Source organism: Ischnura elegans, chromosome 4, assembly GCF_921293095.1.
Source record: "Ischnura elegans chromosome 4, ioIscEleg1.1, whole genome shotgun sequence".
Lineage (NCBI taxonomy): Eukaryota > Metazoa > Arthropoda > Insecta > Odonata > Coenagrionidae > Ischnura > Ischnura elegans.
This window is the reverse complement of record NC_060249.1, coordinates 11304252-11326287: the sequence shown is the minus strand read 5'-3', so window position 1 is coordinate 11326287 and position 22036 is coordinate 11304252. Positions and strand designations below refer to the sequence as shown.

At 40.7% G+C, this 22036-nt stretch overlaps 1 protein-coding gene and 1 long non-coding RNA gene across 2 annotated transcripts in view; both read right to left on the bottom strand.

The window, feature by feature from the left end:
- The window catches only part of LOC124157062 (sterile alpha motif domain-containing protein 1-like), a 69764-nt gene extending 66345 nt beyond the window's left edge, over nucleotides 1-3419 (bottom strand). Inside the window, exon 1 of the mRNA XM_046531534.1 lies at nucleotides 1642-3419. Within this exon, the coding sequence (XP_046387490.1) occupies nucleotides 1642-2272 (631 nt within the window). The 5' untranslated portion in view covers nucleotides 2273-3419. The remainder of the gene's footprint in view (nucleotides 1-1641) is intronic.
- Nucleotides 3420-9905: 6486 nt separating this feature from the next.
- Nucleotides 9906-22036, bottom strand: part of LOC124157061 — a 211314-nt gene continuing 199183 nt past the window's right edge. Inside the window, exon 3 of the long non-coding RNA XR_006864527.1 lies at nucleotides 9906-10054. This is a non-coding gene — a long non-coding RNA (uncharacterized LOC124157061). The remainder of the gene's footprint in view (nucleotides 10055-22036) is intronic.

The window sequence follows — 22036 nt, the reverse complement described above, 5'->3', positions numbered from 1 at the left end:
CGTAAACTTACTGTACTTTACAGTGACGCCTCTGAATTTAAAAGAAAAGGAATAGCTTACAACACTATATGGACAAGCGATGGAAGTATGAATGAATTAATGCAAAAAATCACAGAGCAAAGCAGAGTCTTCAAGTGACATTAACCTTAGACTTCTGCATGTTTAACTATCGCGATGGCACAGAATGGAAGGTAAAGTTTTTTTTCGAAGCTCAATCTGTCTGGGCGTAATCACAATGTTTGTTGACACCGCGTACAACAATGTATGATAGCACACGATAAGACTTGTCTGTTCGTCAACCTGTTTGGACACGATTATAGCGTCTAAGAGAGTCAATCACTGCTTACATCATGCGGAGATGAAAAAACGGACCACAAGAAGTGCACAATGATTTCAGCACACCACTCTTAATTGCATCAAAGAGGGCCTTTTCTCTAATGGGAAGCACCGTCCATCATGTTCATGCTCGGATAAGTTTTTCGACGAAGCAAATTTCTGGCCGAGTGCAGCACAAAGAGCAGAAAAGTATTTTTTAGCGTCTCTTGCACAAATGGTGTCACTGATCACAGCACCTCAAACGGAGACTCAACACGCTTGGGACGGCGAGGCGGCCGAACACGTCTTCATTGGTCACTGTGGCCGCCGCTTTAAGCCGTCCACTCGCCATACTTTCCCAAATTATCGAAAACTTAATGTTTGTTTCCATTCTGGGGGCAATCATTGCGATAGATAGTTTTTTTAATAAAAAAATTAGGAACTCTTATCACAGGAGCCATTTGATTCAAATGATCATCATATGAAAAAATTTCAAACGCGAAAGCTTCAAACCCACCCGTCTAGTTCCACAAACTTTTCGAATATTCAAGTCGCACCTAACATTATAAGAGGGAATTTTGAAAATTTCGAAGGTTTCCTCGTTTATTCGTCTACAAAAAAGAGAAGGAAGGAAAGGTGGAATGCAATGAATACGAGAGCTATTTCGGAATCATAAGATCAAAAACTTATGCGTGCGTGACATGTTACAGCACTCAAGATTCGTCTACGGCATGGTTATCGCGATCATTTTTTTCACTCACAAGAGAAACGTGATCTTCCCAGCCGCGGTGAAACTTGATTCATATTTTTTTATCAATAGAGAGGGTCGGAGCCCGAAACTCGATACGGAGTAAACACGCCGCGCGCGCGTCGCTACTGAGCGCGCACGTGGGCATCGTGGAACAAATAAACAAATAAACCCTACCTTAAGTCAGCCAAATTCATGACAGAAAATAAAAAAGCAATTGAAAAATCAAGCCAAGAACCATGGTAAAAATAATATAATAAGGCATGCATGAGAGGGGGTGGTACCCGAAAAAAATAAAGTTGTTTATCAGTGTTGAAGAAATGAAATTATGAAGAAAAAGCCAAAAATAAACGTATCGGGGGAAATAATCGAAAAATCTGTGCAGATAAGACGGATGATTTCATTTCTCTTTAGTTTGAAACTCCCAATATTTTTCGACTAAGAGAGCAACTCCGAGGAGCTGATCTCTGCGTCGATGCAAGAACATCTCTCGCGCCTAAGTTCCGCGATCGCTCGCTTAGCCAGGGCCAATACCGCCATCACGTGGAAAACAAACATTAAAATTTCCAACAACTCACTCGAGAGTCTCCGTCGACCGGCTCTCCTCCGGGCCTCGGCCGCCAGTTCTCTGAGGCGGAGCCCGTCTCCCTCGCCGTCTGAATCGTCGACGCTGCGGACCGCAGCCGCCAGGAGGTCCTCCGCGGGCGGGAGGCCCGCCGGCGGTTGCGGGAGCTGTTGGGGAGGAGGTGCGACAGCCGCCGCTGGTGCTGGGGCGGCGGCCGGTTGGGCTCCACCGACCGACGACCTCTGCCTCCTGGGCCTCGGCACCGCTCCACGGGGGTCTGCCCCGGCGGGAGCCGGGACTCCCGGGGCGTCCCTTTCGTCCCTGCCCTGGGCGGCGGCGGCGGCAGCAACTTGTTGCCGCCTGCGTCCGCTGTTCCTGGCGGGTTGACGTCTGGGCATGGGCGGTGGAGGCAGCAAGGCGATGCGGAACACGTTGTAAAGGCTGTCGATCAGCTCCTGGAGCCTTTGGTAGTGCATCTCGTAGTGCTGTTGACCGGTGTCTTCATCCGGGGAATCGTAGTCCGGGCCCTCATCGGAGTATTCGCCCCGCTCTGGCTCCGGTCTCTCGGGCTGGACCTCGTTGGGCTGGACTTCTTCCTCTCGCTCGTCGTGCGGCATGCAAAACGGGATGGCCATTCTGCTCATCTGAGTTTACTCGCGACGTGGTGAAAAGGATGTCTCGCCAAAGTGAACGCGGCGATGATGACGGAAGGAAATGGTCGAACTTTCCCTTCCGCGAAAGACTCGAAAATTTTTCAAGCCTTGGTTTTTAGTTCTATCTCGCGTTCGCACTCAAAATGGACAGTCAATAGCTGATGTCCTCAGGCTCTATCGGAAAAAAACGATTACGTTTTATTCTCAGAAAGAGGAATGTCAAAACTGGAGAAAAATGTCACTGGATGTTCAAAAAGAAGTGTGTGCTCTCTATCAATGACTTGGAGCCACACACAGGCACACGATCAAGTTCCGACCGGCAACGACGGATTAGAAAAATAAACAGAATCACAACAATCCGTCTCAGCTGACACCTGTAACCCTACGTCGCTTCTTCCTCCGCGGGCACATAGGGCAAGGCACGGTAAGGTAGCAGCAACAGGCTAGCGGACTGAATCGCGGGAAACCCCAAGTCCCTCGGGCGAACACTGAAAGGCAGTCACAGGTGCACGCGCTATCTCTCGCAGGCAGCACTCACGACAAGTAGGTCTCTCTCTGCGGTAACGTCTGCACTGACCGCAGTCACGACAACAACTGACGTTTTCCGTGACGCTCCTCGGTGGATACGGCCGACCTCCCCTTCACTACTTCCCCTCAAAGCGATGGGCGGCGGGGAAGAGACGGGTTACAACACGCTGACGGCGGCGACAACAGCCGAGGATCGGCGGGGAGCGAAAAAAATTAATAACAAAACAATCTTTTTCGCTCGCTCTCTCCAAACCGAAGAAACAATGTTCCTCCGAATACCAGCAGCACCGGGAGATAGGAAAAATATGATGTTTATATTTTTCCCTATCTTCCTCTCAGTCTTGCGATCGCGCCGTAATATTTTCCCGCGGAGTTTTTGTTGCGGGGAAAATATTAGTGCAGGAGTCCTTTTTCAGAAGATCAACCGGCCAACTCCGAAAAAAGTCTCTCGGGAAGTATACTTGCAAACAGGAAAAACAACGATGGATAACAGGTTATACTCGTCCATCACCTCGGAAACTCTTCGGCGGAGACACTAAACTCTAAGGAACACCTCTCTCTTCTGACTGTTGATGTTTACTCCACGAGTTCCCAAATGCTTCTGCCGGCCAACAAGCCAAGTCTTTGGGATATACACCACCGAACCTACCCCCTCTCCCCTCGCTCCCCTTCCCATCCACAGCAACACCCTCTTTCCCTGCTTCGGTTTTTCGGCCCGACCCCCGCACGCAGCGTCCCATAAGGAACAAGGCGGACTTTTAGCTCACGCACCCCTCTTCAACATCCCCCCCAAAACCCTCCAATCCCCACTCATCCCCACCCCTTTTTTTCCACGCCACCCCGAAAAGAACCCCTCCCCCCCGCTTCCCGACGCTATAGGAGCTTCGGCGAAAGCCCGCGCAGGGGGCGACACTGGTATCGTTGGTGAGGCACGACCGCCGCTCAGACGAGAAAACCCTTCCTCCCCTGCGCTCCCCACCCCACGACCGTTCACAGCTGGCTTTGGCGGAGGGGCCGGGGGGGTTGGTGCACAGTGACGTCACTTCGCGTGTCGCGTTCAGCGCCAATGGATGCGTGCCGTGACCAGTGACGCGTCTCGGAGGCGTGGTTAGCCAAAGGAGGGAGAGAGAAAAAAAAGTTGTGTCTGTGTACATACATATGTGTTTAGAGCACGCTTATATGGATCTCCCACCCCGCTCTTTGTCTATCCCTCGGATCACCAGACGCTTATCAATGTATTTGCTTATATCTGTATGCACACACGAAATAAACTGTTTGGTAGACGAGGTTTTCCCGAAGGCTTTTGTTTGGCCAGTGAAAGAGGTGGAGGCTCGTAAGACAAGGACAAATTCGAGAACCAATGAGGCGTCGATTAAGATACGTAGATGATGGTCAGCAGTCACCTTATATGGCTTTGTCAGAAGAATCAATTAATGGATCAATTTTTCCGCTGAAATGGCTTTTAATTAGCGGTTACCAACGTGTAAACCAAGCGTCTTCAGACTTCGTCCCGCGAGTAACGTGCGACCCTGGAGGTCCTTTCATCCTGCCGTGGAAACCTCATTATCCTGTTCAAGACGTTTTTTCGGGTCGTCCATCGGGTTAGGGCGTCCATATGGTCAGGCGTTTTGATACTGGTCCCGAGAATCAATATTTCATGGTAGAAACTATCACATGGATAATATTTGGGAAAAACACTACAGGACCGATAGATATAAGATGTCGTTTTTTCCGCGTACAATGAGGGACCATAATTCGTTAAATGGTATTAGACTCAACTATGTGGAAGTTAATATTCGAAAATGAAAAATGAGCGCTTGATATTGACCTCTATGATTCAAAACATGTCGTACGGTCGAAATAAATCAGAGGAAGTCAACGAAGTCTCCTTTTCATTTTCGAGGGACGATAATACATTCGATAGTTTATCTCTAGGATAGCCTGAATGGAAATGGGGAAAATAGGCTCTGCACCTGTAATTGTTAATAACTTAGTGTATTTGTAAGTAATAACTACTTTCATGGATTTTTTGGCATGTAATAACTTATGCTTGAATCACTTACTGAGCTAACATTTCGTTATTCTATTTCTAACGTGTAGTTTTATTTGCATGTTAGCACGTTCGTGTCCTCAGCACCCTCCAACCGCGTGTCATTGTCCTGAGTGCTTGGGCTGCGCCCGGCAAACGAAGGCGTTTCTGACTATGTCTAGGATGTGTGCTGCATGCCTGGTGTGGAATCAATTCGTGCCATACACCGTGGTGGCGGATTGACGTTGAAGAGACCCGAGTTTCCTCTCTCTCTCCTCAGCGGTTTCCGAGTGTGACGCTTGAAAAATTATCACCCTGGCCCCCAAAGAGGGTTTGATGGTTTGAAATTGGATTAAAAACTGCGGAAAAGAGCTATTTTTGGCTTTCGCTGAATTTCCGTACACGCGGATTTTCTTTCCTATCATTTGAGAATTTGTGTAACTTATACGGAATAAAGCTCAAAGAAATACATCGCTGTAAATGCATATTTACGCCGAAAATATTTACCCATAACTTTAATAACATGTATGTAAGATAAGAAACTTTTCAAGAGTTTTCAAAGAAGTTTTAAAGAGAACGTTATAGGTGGAATATCTTACCTTTAAAAAACAGCAGTCATCGAATGGTTAAAATCTTCATCACATGACAAGATGAACCGCATGAGCTGGAGTTCAAGGTGATATCCTGTGATTGCATGGTAGGCATATGCAAATATTTTCTGGATTCAATCATCTGCCTTTGGAACGGACTGTGGGTGCCTTGCTTCCATGTTGACTCTGGGCATGAAAAATAATGCGATAAATTAACATTCAAGGTGATATATTTTCCATTAAACTTCTCATATTTTGATTCCACTGCCAAATTACTAAAAATTTTGACTTGCCTTTTGGATCAGAGTTTTGAACTGCCGGTCTCTTCCCAAATTATTTCTGGATGAAAATATTCTTCTGATGAAAAAATGGACGTTCCCTTTTCTTCGGATAGGGCTTCGGACTTCCTTCCTGTAAATTTCTTATCTAAATTATGCAAAACTTACATTTTGAAATTTTCAAGTCGCTCCTTGACATTTTAAGTTTATCGTGCGACGACTTCTTGTGAAATATACCGGCTACTTTTTTAAATAATTTCTTCACGAGCTGGTAAGTACTTGCATAGTTATTCACCCACCATCAGTTATGCTAGTTTTCGAAGCCGTAAACATAAATTATTTTCATTCGTTAGAAGCTTATGAGAAGAATGTTAGGTAAGAGGTCAAGAAAAGGACTGGTGAAGAGTCTGATCTGGAGTGAAGCGCATTTACGGTGCGAAACGTGGACGCTTAGGAAAGAGGACGAGAGAAGACCGAAGGTGTTTGAGATGTAGAAGCTTCCTCTCCACACCCGCATCTACACATTACCCTGCAAGCCACCTCTAGGGTGTTTGGCAGGGCTAGATGAGATACGGAGGAGATGGATGGAGGTATGGATGGAGCGAGTACTAAGCTAGAACGGGATGTTGAAAACAGAGTTAGAGGCTAGAATGTTGGGTAAAGGAGTGAGAAAGACAATAGGATTCTTAGATCGAATAAGAGGAAGTGGTCCTTTTGTTAATTGAAGTAGAAAGTCCATGAAGGGAGGGGAAACTGCCATAATACTTCTTAAATACTCTAATCTAATCTGATCTGTAGAATACTTTAATGACAATAATATTTGTATACGTCTCACATACGGAGCGAAAATTCCTTAACGGCAGATTGAGCGATTCACTTGCCATTTCGGATCCGCATGCTTCGCATCCCTCCAATCAGTATTCCTTCCAACCGCGCGCACGGGGCGACATCTCCGCCGAAAGTTAACGGTTCATCGCGGGCGGGTAATGAGGTCAACGTACCGAAGGAGCCGTGATTCATCTCGAGCGAAGATTTCGTAATACTTTCATCACCCAGGCACCGTGCTAACCGACATCGCTCAGGTCATAATCCATTAGCACCAAAACTCAAAACTCACCTCATTCCCCCACTAAGCAGTCATTTCAACAACTGGAAAGGGCGAGTCTGAATGTCAAGGTTTGCCGCGTTGAGAAGAGAACAAGTAACTCATTAACGAAACGTCGATTAGTCACGACTTTCTCCGTCAATAAATATATCTTTACTCATGTCGTGAGTCTCTTAAGAAGGTCCAAACCCTTTGGTTACCTCCGAAGGTTTCTTTTAAATGTAAGATTTAATTTTCTTTTTAAAGTGTATTCCCTGTGCGCCGAATGTAATATTCAATGATAGCTGCTTACGGAAGTAATTTTTGGAGAGTTCTGGGGAGGTAATTTTTGTGCTACGAAATTTTGCGTCGGGCAGAGTCGAAGCCGATGCCTTCCCAACTAATGCCACTATATTTATCAATAGGATAAATACAATTGAATTTTGGGGGCTTTATAAACGTATATTTTTTGAATTTGGTGCTTCTTGTTTTTTACTATGGTCTTCGTATATTATTGTGTAAAAATGGACGTTGAGGGCAATGTAAATGTAGTCATGTATCGTATTTTGCTGACTTGGTGCTATGTACATGGGGACATGTACTGTGTAAAAAATGGTATTTTGAGGACTTTAAAAAATACTTTTTTGTACTTAGTATCTATTTTTTTGTATTTTAGTTTATGTATTATATTTTTGTGTGTGATGTTACCTATCAACCAAGCATATACTTTGCATTTTGTATTTTTGTCTTAATGTACTTCCTGACTTTATGTTACCACCAGACTCCATGGTCGACTAGTAAATATTTAGGTATGTAATAATAAAAATAATAATATGGATTGACTATGGGGTATATAGCCAAATACTGGCAAGGAAGCATCGCGAGAGTGATGCCTGGAATCTAAATGCCGATGTTCTTTTCTGAAACCATACATAAAATGTAGAAAAAGTGTCACGGCTTTCTTCCCCAAGGGCTCGTGTTCGAGAGATAAATGCAAGTAAAGTTTGTGAGGGCAATTGGGATATTCAGGACTATATTTTGAGCTGTCGGCGGCGGCGAGGCGTGGACTAGATGTCGGTGTATGGAGCTCGTAGGCGCACATGTCCAGCGTGAAGTTCTAGCGAGATTCATGCAGCAGAAAATTCATACCTATTCCCAACCGACCTTTTTGTGGTATACTTAGTTACCACAAGAGGGTGTGCTAACCCCCTCGGTCATAAATGCTTTCTCTCGCGCTTGATTTGAAGTTTTTTGCTTTTTCTCCTTATTTATGGTCTTTGGAACACCTATGACAAACGTTTTGCCAATTTTTCACGCACTTAACTTCGTGGTGTACGTACACTTTTTTGACGGACGTAAACATTAGACAGTAAAAACCCGCTGGTGTTCACATTCATTTTAATGGGCATTGTACCAGAAAGAGCTAAGGTATCTTATTCTTCAGGGATACTAACATGAAATGACGTAACGTTTGGTATATACAGTCCAACTGTCACAATTTATGAATAATTATGAACCGACAGGCATGAATAGATTTTATGATAAAAATGAGAACATAAGGGGAATAAATCCATGAGCGTGGTGCTACATAAATTGAATTCAAGCTGGATGAGAGGCTATGGCATTCAATAAGATTACAACATATTTTGAGAGCATCTTTCATTACGCATACACTTATACTGTCTATACCCTTTCGCGTGATCCCATGATGGAGTGTCTGCTAGTAATAAAGACTGAACGACACTTTTACGTTGCTGGGACACTTGCTGAGCAGAATTCTTTTTCCGCGACACTATCCCCCACCCTCCGCGACCTAATTGCGGGGTCGATTTGGCAACAACGCTTGAATGATCTTGCGTGAATCACCGGAAGCTCTTGAAGGCGAATGCTCTTGAGCCGGAGCAGCAACATATCGAATGGGATAAAAGTTACAAGGAGCGATCGAGATTTGGTGCAGGCGGCTGGTGCTTAAGATCAATTGGACGAATAGGATGAGAATCGAAAGGATTTATCGAAGAATAGGAGAAGAAAGAGAACTGCTGAGCTTTATACGAAAAAGAGGGACCCATTAGAGGATAGACCATGTCTTATAAGATAGTAATGATGCGAAGAATGTAATCAGCATCATTAGCCAACAATACTAAGATTGGTTTGACGCAGTTCTTCATTCCACTCAGCAATACGCTAGCCTTTTCATATATCAGACGTATTTCTGCTCTTTTACACCCACTCTTCATAGCACGAGTATTGCGAAATTTGTGTTTAAAAATTGTTAATTTCATGCTAAAAAGCATTCAAGCGGCTTTTAGTGAACCCTATAGATGTAGAGTTCATTGGCGACTTGGCGGTAACTGATGCGTGGCACAAGGTATCAACAAGATGAGTGTTGATTGATAAAAAAAACTCCCATGAGATTCTTCAATGAGGGTTTTCGTCGACGAAGGGGTGATATCAATTTCCGCAGTTGTCCTCAAGGACCATATGTCGCAAGATATCATTAAGGGAAGACAATATTTACTTCTTGTGGTCCGCGGTTGGTGGAGGAGTGGACAAGGACTTTGTGTAATACCCAAGTTAAAAACAAAACTTTTTTCCTCCAATAATAACCCACGCACAAAGTGGAATAAACAAATAGATAAGATAACAATGCAGCGAAAAACCACTTGTGATCCCGTTAGGTCAATAACATTGTGGAAGTAGGTATGGATATTTTTGCATCATGCGTTGGTGTAGAAGAGCTTAATCGTAAAATGTGCGACGTTTGCAAAAAAACAAAGAAAGGATACGGATAGCTCCGCATTGCGGTAACTATTATTCTATCGTGGCGATAAGCAATGCTATACTTCGCATCAAAACAAACATCGATGACGCATTTGATTCTCGGCCGTTATCGTTGCCTGTGGTCGAGTGATATAGAATTCGCGCCTTCCGAAAGATTCGCCTCAATTTTGAGTCGCAAAAAAATTGGATGCGGTTTCTGGAAATTTCCTCGTTATCTATCGGACGATGCAAGTCATCCTGGTGCAACCCGTTTTTTCGACCGATATAGTATGTGATTGAAAATTCGCAGCGGTAGACACATAAAAATTTAAGTACAAAGGTATACATACCTCGGTATATCCTCCTACGATAGCGCAGATATGTCACTTATCACTGTGCTGCATGTTTCCAGCTTCGACACTTTCCTTTGTTGCAGGTAATCGGCTACATAAACGGAATCGCAGATATTTGTGGCTCACTACAGGCTTACATGATTTAATTTTCCTGTAAAGGAAGAAAAAATGTATTATTATTATGCAGCTTTGAAAACCCTCTCAAAAGTATAAACATAGTTAAAACCTCATTCATATAAATTTATGTGGTTTTATTATGAGCGGACCTTGCAACATAACAAGGAGGAGTCATAGTGGGCAAAAGTTGGCAAAGAGAGGTCTTGAGTAGGTGGGGTTGAAGAAATTCAGGATATGTTTAAAATATTTGGATTTTATTTTTATGAAAAAAGTAGGCTCTGCAAAACTAAAATGTACTTTGAGGTCTGAAACCGATCAGAGTAATTTTTGTGGCGACCTAATCTAGTTAATACAAGTTAAGGACTAAGGTTCAATTTGGGGCTATAACCGACCCCCGACATGCTAGCTAAGGTTGAGGACAAACATCGTGGTTGAGTGACAAATTTTTTGCGCTTTTCGTAAGGTTTTCTTCCATTTTGGGCGAAAAGTACAATCCCGGATCGTACTTTGTTCTCAAAACCAAATTTAAAAATTATTAAACTTGAAAAAACTGTCTTATGTTTTACAAACACTTCTGTTGAAATTAATCATTGTATTTGCGGTCACTGACCAGCGTTATTTCCAAAATAATTTGATGCATTTCACAAATTATTCTAAATGAACAGGGAAAACCAATGAGGGGTTTGATAAGGCTTTTTTGTAGTTGCATTAATGCTCTAAAACCGGAATTTGTCGAGGAATTTCCTTGCAAATTACGCAGAATGTCGACAGGCATCAAGTTTCCCTGGCGTTTTCCTTGACTATGGGAAGTGGTGAATGGAAAATTGCGAATGTATTGGGGTTACCAATAAACACTTATCAGAAGGCAAGTGGAATGTACATGATTGGTAATTCTTGGAGACAGTAATGATAAGGAGAAAATTTTTAATTTTTTGACGCAGCACAGCACATTGGGAGGTTAAAATCCCCGTAAACGTCATGTCCATTTTAATGAACATTATGGCTGAAAGGGTTAAATTGATAGCGCATCTGTTACTATCCCTTATAGTCTCAGGAAAGAACGACCTCTTCAATCTCTTCGTTCTGCAGTCTATTTCTTTTATCTTCCTCTCATGATCTCGTCTGCCATAATACGACGGTACTTTTCTTCTTAAGGTATTTATCTACACCTACATAATATCCTGCGAGCCACCCCTGGGGAGTTTGGCAGGGGGTGATCAATCACCAGCATGCAGCATGCAATTGGACTCCCACATTCACACCACACGGTCCAAAAAACGTTACGCATACTAACAGATTATACTACCATATGCTGTTAGAAATAATAATAAGATTCAGAAACATACAGTAAATTATAATACATAAGTTAGCAGGCTACACCTCAAGTCATCTAATCTATTTGTAAGTTCATACGCTGCCGTTATAATCTCTTATTGATCGATTGGTGGGTGGAAAAAATGACATTCGGAATCTGTCTATTCTACAGTCTATCCCTCTTATTTTATTCGCATGATCTGATCTTCCGTAGTATGTTGGCGTCCGTAAGATATGGCAAATTTCGTTAGAAAAGACACTGCTCTTGAATTTATCTAAAAGGTTTAGTCTATTTTTCAATCTACGGTCTGACAAAGATTTTCATCCAAGTTTATCTAAGAGGTCAGTTACACTAACAAGACTATCGTAACGATTTTTCACGTACCTGGCAGCTCTTCTTTGAACGCGTTCTCTGTTTATAAGCCTATTTCATGAGGGTCCCAAACATTGGTAGCGTATTCTAAATGGGGTCTAACGAGGGAGTAGTAGCTAATTTCTCTCACTTTATCGTCGCACTTTCCTAATATTCTTTCAACAAAACCCAATTTACGATTGACTTGATCCTTCTTCCATAATACTCCTCTACCATAGTACGAATGTGAAGTACAGCGTTCATGCCATCTGTAATTCTCTCCTCCCTTCCTGCCTTATCCTTGCATATGACGCATACAATCGCAGCTATTGGGCGCCTCCTCCGTTGAAATGATATCAAAATGAATGCGCTATGGACGTCTTATGAAAAATTATCATTTCAATCACAATTAGTTGAGATAACAGGTTCCCCACTCCTTCCCCGCTCATACCTGTGTTTTCAATAATGAGGCTATTTGCGTCTCGTTACGCGGACCTGTTCCGACAGGTTCATTTTCTCGAGGGTGTTTGCGGGCGGTAATACGCCGACACCTGGCCACAGGAGTCGACTCGCCGCACCGTCGAGACAAAACCCAAACCCCTCGCCTCTTCCTTTCCCTATTCCAGTGTCCAGGCCTCTCACGCTCACCCACAGTAGTATGTATACGCGTCGTCACCAGCTTCTTCTTTCCCACTTACAGTTAGACCCACTGATTCACATGCCTTTTCTTCATAACAAGAACACATCCACAGTCTTTAACCTTAACCTATACCGTAAAATTAAATCCTTACCCTCTTCCCGTCTATAACTGGGTTTCTCATGTTGAATAAAAACTTTTGGGCTATGTCGCCGCATCAAAACTTGGGTGGCCCCAACGTTTCCATGCATTCGCACAAGTTGGGTGGTTACACGGTGCATTTTGACGTTCATTCTCGCGTTCATACATTTAGACATTAACCCGTACGTGTTAATTACCGAGTAAACAGGTCTTTTTTCATTTGAGATATCACATCGTTATATGTGTGTTACCTGGTTGAGAATAAAAGTATTCCTAAGTAATTTCCATATGTACTAAAGCATGATATTGCTCACGCTCAGAAAATAATATGAAAGGATAGAAGTTTGCCAACTTAAAATACCCGTCAAATGAAAAGGTAAATATGGCAAATGGTATGTTGGGTAAGATGAAATAATTCTCCTTGACCAGAATTGCAACATTGAATTGAAAATCGAACTTGTTCCAAAAATAACTCCGACGAAAACTGAGAAGCCTTCGAAAATGAAAGCGCCAATTTCTTTCGAGTCCGGCCTCTTGAAATGAAGACTCAGAAAACCGGTTTTTCAGTGGGCTGCAAAGCTCGATTTCGGAAATTCTATCCGCATGCTGCATTATGAGGAAGAATGTGAAAGTGGAACTTTTCTGTCACCTCTTTGCTAACTGAGGATATATTATCACCTCGCATCACACCCAAAGCGTAATAAAATGGTGCCATTAGAGGCGAATTTTACGAAGGGCACAGCACTTAATAATCGCTGAGATTATAGACCTTGAAATGTGCTGCGGATTTTTCGTGCTAACATGACTCCAAGAGCACTGAAATTTAGTAATGCGAGACAATCGCTCATTAATATAGGAAACATTGGTGGGGCAATGATTTTGCAGCAGAGAAATTGAGTAACTGGCTATTATTAGTGACTATCGAAATAAGAGAGTGCCATTGATGTTCTTCAATCGTTTTAATGTGTATTAAGAATGACTAGATGACGCCAAAATGTAAGGCACAAAAACTATGATTATTATAAATTAAATATAGCAACGCAATCTCAGAATTAAGTTGGAAATGGCAGCATAATATACATGTTTATTCTACAACGATAAATCTCCATATATGCAGGATAATTAAAAAAAATGCCTTGCAATTAGTTGAGTAAAAGACTATGTATCTTTGTACGTGATGAACGAGACTCAAGCATTGATAAATAATGAATGATAAAAACCTCTGATTAAATTATAGTTCATTTTTATGGTGCTTGTATCCACTAGGAATTACATCAAGATACTCACCTATTTATTTATTATTTTGTAAAAGGGGGACATAAGTTACGATAAAAATAATTATTTTGACATTGCAAAAGAATGCATTTGGTTGGTATTCGACGTTGTCAAACATAGTATTAGATACGTTAAAGTGAATTTAATAGTTAAAAATAGGTTTTTATTAATTTACTCATTGAAGTCGTTATCAAATTAAAAAGTTTTATGAGCAGAAAGCATTGGTTGAAGAAAGATTAATATGATATCCACTCTCTGATAAAATATTCGATAATACCTTATACATTTGACAATTTAAAAAAATCAAACTCAGTACTGACAATGAAAAGATATTGACGAAAACCTTGTATTTATTAAAGCACCTCTGAATATATATTTATGCATGACATCAATCAAGAATTAAATAATTACGCGAATCCGTCAAAAACCTATATGCTTGGATAATGGGGAAAACATTTTAAAAATATTAGAGGAATGTCACAGCACCATAGTAACATAAGATTGTGATTTATTCAGGCGGTTAAAAATCACTCAACACAGTTATCTAAACTTGTGGAGAAAAGTACTGGAAACCATCAAATTAAAAATCTCCGTATCAAGTTAACCATTATAAGTTTGCATTCACCATGTTTAGACTACTTCACCATTACTTTTTTTTAAATAATAATAATAATAATAAACGTTTATTATCGTAGACCTTCAAGGTCCTAAAGACTTTACAGAAATAAAAATTTAGCTTTTTTTTATATGATAAGAAGACAGTAATAAATAAAAAAAATAACAAAGACTTAGGTACAGCAGAAATTTTACATAGAATAGAAAAAAATAGTATCTTCCCCATAGCAACAATAACTTCCACTCGATACATAAGAAGGCATGAAACATGAAACAGTGTTGATCTGGGGCAAAATGAATTTTTTGAAAAACATAGAGTAAGTTCACAAAGTATAAAAGAACAAATGACTGTACCGTGGTACATAGTAGCATACAATTGGGACATCCTAAGTCTGATTACTAATTACAGGAAATATATAAATTTACACTCATACACAGGAGGAATTGACATATCGTACATATTATTAATAACAATGAGCTAAATTAAAACTAAATTTAGGATACAATGTGCTTAGGAAGATTCTTCAGTTTTTAGAATTAAGTGTTTGAATAATTTAATTTTGAAACTAGTTAAAGATTGACTTGATTTAATATCTTCCGGGAGTGCATTCCAATGCCTTGATACTGTAGCTACGTAAGATTTATGATATATTTCGGTTTTGTGCTGGGGAATCTGTAGATCAATATGCTGGGAGCGCGTTAAGCGACTTATTATGTTCTTTTTAAAAGTGAAAGAGTTGAATAGGTACTGAGGACAGCTGGATTTAAAAGTTTTAAAGGCAGAAACCATAGACAAATAGAGGCGTCTTTCCTTGACTTTAAGCCATTTTAGTTTTCTGTAAGCATCTGTAATATGATCCCAACGCTTTAGATCATATATGAATCTCAGTGAAGCATTCATCGTTACCTGCAATTTGTTATTTGTTTCTTCATTAATATTACTTAGCACACCACAACAGTAATCAAAATGGGGAAAAATGAGAGCATTTACGATGGATTTTCGTATGTTTGTGGGCAACAGGCGCTTTGTCTTGTATAAGTAATAAAGCGTTTTATGGCTTCTACTCTTAACATTTATGCAATGCGCATTCCAATTTAAATTGCGGTCCATAATTACCCCCAGATTTTTTACTTGCTCTTCATAGGGGAGAGGTCGATGTTTAACCATGATTTCTGGGATGTGGTTAAGATTTATCTTGAGGGAAAGGTTTCTACTGCTAAATATAATGGCTTTTGATTTATTTTCATTTAGTTTCAGACCATTAGTCTCAGCCCACGTGCTAATATGTTCAATATCAGTATTCAGCTTATCTATAGCTTGTATGAGGTTTTCAGGTACTTTTTGGTATTTTTATTTTGTAGAGGTATGTGTTGCCATTAGTGTATGCTGTGAAAGGATTCAAAAATAACAAACTGACTCCTTTTTTTCTGACATTGCCGTAAAATTAAATGGAGATTCGATAATCAAGTATTCCTAATTTTTCAAAGCACTGCATCCAGCAAGTAACCTCGCACGCAGTCAGGTGCAATGGTACAAATGTACACAAAGGATGAAACTCGATCCGAAAATCATCATTTGGCTTAGCCGGGATTCGAACTCGTTTCTCCCGATTATGAAAGCTTTTTAGCAGAAGACGGAACAACTCAACCAGCCATGCCTTAAGACAAGGATCTTCAACCTGCGTCCCGCCGGCTATTTCTTGCGGCCCCTAGAGGCTGAAGAAAAACTGTATCACGCCACACAATATAAAATATATGTCGACAAACTCGTCAAAAATGATCAATGTCAAAAATCTCATTGATTGATTGAACTTTTTAACCAAAAAGGATTATTAAATTTTGAAATTGTATGTTTTTTATTTTAATTAATGTGGTGGTAAAGCGATGTGGAGCATTGTGGCCCTACGGACAGTGTGATTTTTGGCCCTTGCATTAGAAAATGATGAAGACATGATGACGCCTGATGACGTCTATCATCGAAGTACAAGCGGATGGGAAACACGATGACGGACGGATCCAATTGAGATGCATAGGAAAACATATTTAGGATGTATAACAGAAGAAATTCGTAAGCATGAATAGATTAGCAGAAAGGAGAGAGGAGTAGAGAGTCAAACTATTCATCTAATTGATGACGTACTATGATGATGAAAAGTCCCCGAATAAAATTAAATCAGCCAAATGTTCGGATAAATCGAGGACGAGGATGTGAGAAACAAAGGAAAAGGAAACAAAGAATCCAGGTGAAATGTCCAGGGTTGAATCATGGCTAATCCAAGCAATTTTCCATCTTGAATTTTATCATTGCTGTTAATTTTCACTTCTTATTAAATTTATTTTTGTGGAAAATTGCAAATCATCTTTTATTATGAATCAATTCCACTCCATCTCGCTTGATTCCTCGAATTTTATATTTCACTTCTTATTTTTCTTAAGTAAAAACTGAACAGACATTAAATTAATAAAATACTTAAATTGAATACATAGTGAACAATAAGGCAATATGTACTTAGAGGTCAAAGTTTCAGCGGTTTTTTTGGCCCTGAAGCGAAACATTCATGTTGATTTCCTAAATAACTGGTTGTTGATTCAATAATTTAGACTCAAAAAGTCTATGACTGAACACTAATGATGGCACACACCAGAAGGTTTGCAATTATAGATACTCGAACGCCATTTTCTTTTCATTTTCTTAAGAACAAATTCCGATCTTCAGGCATGCAATTCGCAGCTCACCGCCGTCTATACTTCCTACACGCCGTCATGTCTTTACCTCTAGTCTGTTTGCCTTATTTGCTCTATGGCATTCGCCCTCTAACTCCTTGAAAGGGAAATACCCGCTTCGGCAGCGGAGATATGTCCCACCGCCACGGATGGGTGGGGCACACTGGAATGACAATTTCTAGGAAGGAAGAATGAAATCGTAAACAACATTTTCGAACAGTGAGCCTGAGCGTTATTTGAGACTCATCATCATCATCATCATCATTGATCAACAATCCTAGGATTGGTTTGACGCTGCTCTCCACTCATTGTCAGTTCTCCTTTCAGCTAATCTTTTCACACCTACGTATTTCTTCTCTTTCACATCTCTCTTTACTTGTTCAATATATTTTGTTCGAGGTCTTCCTTTTCCGTTCTTGCCTTCCACTTGTCCCACGACGATTGTCTTCATCAGGCCATCATGTCTCAAGATGTGGCCTATAAGGTTGTTCCGTCTTCTTATTAAGGTTTTCATGAGGCTTCTCTTCTCTCCTACTCTTCTTAGGACTTCCTCGTTACTAACTCGGTCGATCCATTTGATTTTCATCATTCTTCTGTAGCACCACATTTCGAAGGCCTCTATCCTTGCTTTCTCCGCTTCGGTCATTGTCCATGCCTCACTTCCGTATAGGAGCATACTCCAGATGTAGGTTCTTATAAGATATATTTAAGACTAGCAGAAGATAACTGTTGGCATACAACGGGGGGAGGGTAAATTAACCCTTTCACTGCTGTGGACGTACCTAGTACGTCCGCACGGTAGACTGCGGTGGACGTACTTTTTCTTCCTCCCTGCCATGCGTTCAGCACTTTCACCGAAGCACTTCGAAGGGTCGCTAATCCGCGACCCTATCCTCGACCAGCTCACCCACGCAGGACCGTCTCCTTTACCCTACGAGCAGGCAGCCTACCTCCCGAAAAGTGACCGCTCTGACTGCAATTTGAAAATCAATCACTCAATACGATCATCAAAAACTTATTGTTTTCATCGCACTCCTGCCAATCAAGCAATCAAGTACGTCTTTGAACCGTTTTTCTGCGATGAAAAATAACGATTTCGTTAACTTTGATACAATGGCCGTTTTCTGGTGGTCCGCAGCCACGTTTTGTTGCAAAGTTAACGAAATCGTTATTTTTTATCGCAGAGACACGGTTCAAAGACGTACTTGATTGCTTGATTGGCAGGAGAGCGATGAGAACAATCATATTGTAATGATCGGATTGATTGGTTGATTTTCAAAATGCAGTCAGAGCGGTCACTTTTCGGGAGGTAGGGCCCCCGCTGGTAGGGCCGATGAGACGGTCCTGCGCGGGTGAGTTCGTCGAGGAAAGGGTCGTGGATTAGCGACCCCTCGGAGGGTGTACCACACCCATCCTGGAAGTACCTGCTCCATGGGCCCAGGAAACGCATTTTAACATTTTCGCCGCATGTGAGGAGAAGGTTTCCGGAGATTGATCAGCAGCGAAAGGGTTAAAATCAAAGTATTTCATGAAATGTGAGATCTTTGTGTACATTACAGATATTTTGACATTGTTACCTTTCAGAATATTTATATTGCTCCCCTACACAGTACTAAAAGGGTGAAAATCTGATGACAAGCTATACTTGTCATAGCGTGATTCGGCATCGGACGTTCATGACGATCTAGGCTCGTCATTTCAGCGCATTGATCAAAAAATATCACGGCAAAGGCACCAGATGCAGAAGCCGGCTTAGCTCCAATTTAAAAAATTACGACTCGACACCTCCCGGAATACGCGTTTACATCTACATAATGCCAAAAGGATTAAAAAATATCCAACAAATTAACAAATAAATCCAACCGCTAAAAAATAAATATCACACAAGCGAAAAAACTTGGGATGAATCCTAAAAAATTAAATGGCGACATGATGACAATAGTAACGAGGAATTATATAAAACGGCTGGAATCAAAAAGTTCGAAGACGTTATGCGGGAACAGTTGACAAAATATTTCGAAAACTTCAGAAAATAAATCAGAAAATAATCATCAAGGATTTATAAATCTCGAAAAAAATATTTGGAATATATATAAAAGGATGAAGTGCTACGACTAAAAATTTAGGCATGGGTAGCCTAATTCGGGGAAAAAGAAGTTGGACATTGCAGAAAATTGAATAACATTTTTAAGCGCAAACAAATTCGAAAATCGTATATGAGCTCGTTCGTTAGATCCCTGCATCAGACTGCACTGGAGACGATGAGCAAACATAACAGCAAAGTATCAGAACGTCGAAGATGTCCGAAATGTTATTAAACTGTACGGCAAGTTCCATGGTTTCACCTAAGAAGTTTCTCGTAAGAAGAATCAAAATTGCTACCCTACCTCAACTTGGAGAACCATCACTGCCAGTGTAACAGTATGGAAAAACAATCAGAAAAGAGCTGACATGTTCAGATAAATAGCTGAGATGTTCCCTGACCATCCTGCTGTCCACTAAGATCGCTCCAGTCCTCCTTCGCTTCGAAACGTTGAATTTTTTAACCCTAGCGAAAATCCGAGAAGCATTCTGTGCTCAAATATAATGATAATAGTAATAAAAATAATTTCGTTTATTTTCGTGAGCTCTGAGGCCAATGAGAAAATAAATGTACAGCTTTTTACATTTTAAGCATTGGTAGATAAATAGAAGAAAAGAAGTAAATAAATAGAATTATAGACAAATGCAACCAGTGCAGATCGCCAAGAGCATGAAAACAATTCAGAAAAACAATATATTCAACAAAAGAAAAAAATGAACTTAGATATAACAGACTAATTACAAGGAACTAAGGTGATAATTCGTAATGACAACAGTATCAAACAAGCAATATTTTTTTTCAAAAAGAAACAAAAAAATTAGGATAGCACTGATTTAGCACAATTCTAAACTTAGTTAACCATTTATTCACATGTGTATCAATCAACATAACAATAATAATAATTAGGCTAAACATGAATACAAACAATAGGATTCAACTTGAAGTTAAGAAGGCATTTTTCGGATATCCATTTGTGCTATGTTTAAATGTATTGATTTATGTAATGCTTCTTATATGGGCTGGGAGAGAGTTCCATATTCGTGAGGCCGTTACTATGAACAAATTGTTCAGATAGGGCGTGTGATGTTTTGGGATTTGGAGGGCAATGGTATTAATTCGGGTAGGTATGTTATGTATTTCAGTTTTTCTTACGAATTTCATATTTATTTTTTCTTATTTTACATTTGCGGGGATATAGTCTCCTCATGCATAAAAAAAATCTTTTTCAAATGTTCAATTGTAACTGCGGTTTGCCGCGGATGACTTATCGCGCGGTACTTAGAAGCGACCCCCAAAAATCACTCCTCTCCGCTGGTACTGCTCTTTCCTCCGAAAGCTAAACAAAGATATCGCTATTCGAACTGCCCCACACTCCGCCATCGCTCCGAGTAAACAAACCGGCGAGCCTTATCTTAGTCCCTCCCTCTGACCGTCCTTATCTCCCGACAAAAACTCTTTAGGGACTGCGACCACTTTAACAAGCGACCCTTTGTGATGAGGACGCGAGATGGTACAACGCTTCCGTGCCATCCGCGATTGATGTCACGACACGACGGAATTGGAGGGATGACAGCATATTAAGTGGATGGCGTCTGGAATCGAAAAACAATGGACCCGCACGAAATCAGTCCTTGAATTTTAATCCTGTTTTCCTTCGAGTTGAGTGCCGTTCCCTCCTGAAATATTTCCCACCTTAGGTGTCCCTTTGCCGTTTAATAATAACGTCTACTTTATATCAATGGCTAAGTTATAACAACAGTCCAGGGGCGCCGACTTATAAAAAATATTGGGGGGGCCCATATCGGAGGTCTTGCCCCAGGAAGAGGTTAAATTGAAAGTGTGTCGCAGCACCGAAACACTACCATGATTCACACCACTTGATTCAGTTAACCTGCTTAACCTTATAATTATTTGTTTCAACACTCATTGTTGAATTTATTTTAAAAGGTAACTATCGTCAAGCATGGGAAATAAAAATCACCAATATATTTTTGTGATTTAACAAAGCATAATATAACTTACTTATTTTCTTGAATTATTGAGGGGGCTCCGCCCCCCCAAACGAATCATTGAGGGGGCTCGGGCCCCCTCAGGCCCCATGGAGTCGGCGCCACTGAACAACACGTGTCTTAAATTCGGCCGGTTTGAGACGGGTATCTTTAACAAAGTGTAATAACGTTAAAAATAAAGTAAAAGCAAAAAACAACTGTTTCTTTGCAAATGAATGCCTCGTTTTTAGTTTTATGTACTTTTGGTTTTTAATTTCAGGCGAAAAGTAAAGAAAATCAAACGGTTTTTTGCTCACCTGAAAAGTTTCTATTTTTGAAATGTATGTTGTTAGAACTTAACCATCGATATGTTCCTCTTGGCGATCAAAAAAGATCTTTCTAAATAGATCCATCTTTAAATTATCGAAGAAATCAGAATTAATCCCTGAATTGAATAAGTAAGTAGTTATTTTTAATGTTAGTTCGCTCAATTATTTTCACAATCTACTAAATAATTCATTGTACTTTTTCATGGCCCAAAACTCAAGAACCCACGCAGGAATTGCAAATAAATCTGCCTTGTTACAACAGTTTTTATTGCAATAAGGATGCTTCCTACTTAAATGCGAGATCATGCGCATCGGAGAAGGCGTTCGACTTTTCTCAAGTGGAATTTTCTGTCTTCATAAAGAGGTTCAACGTAAAGATTTATCGCTGGCAAGCCCACAGTTATTTCGTAAAATTTTCTCCAATTCAAAATACTCTCGGATGTGAAAAATATTGTAAAACATGCTGCGGACGTTAGGGTGACGTTCTAAGATAAGCAAAATAATTTCCAGAACGAAGTGGTTTGAAAAAAAATTGTTGTTTACGTGTGCAATAAAAAT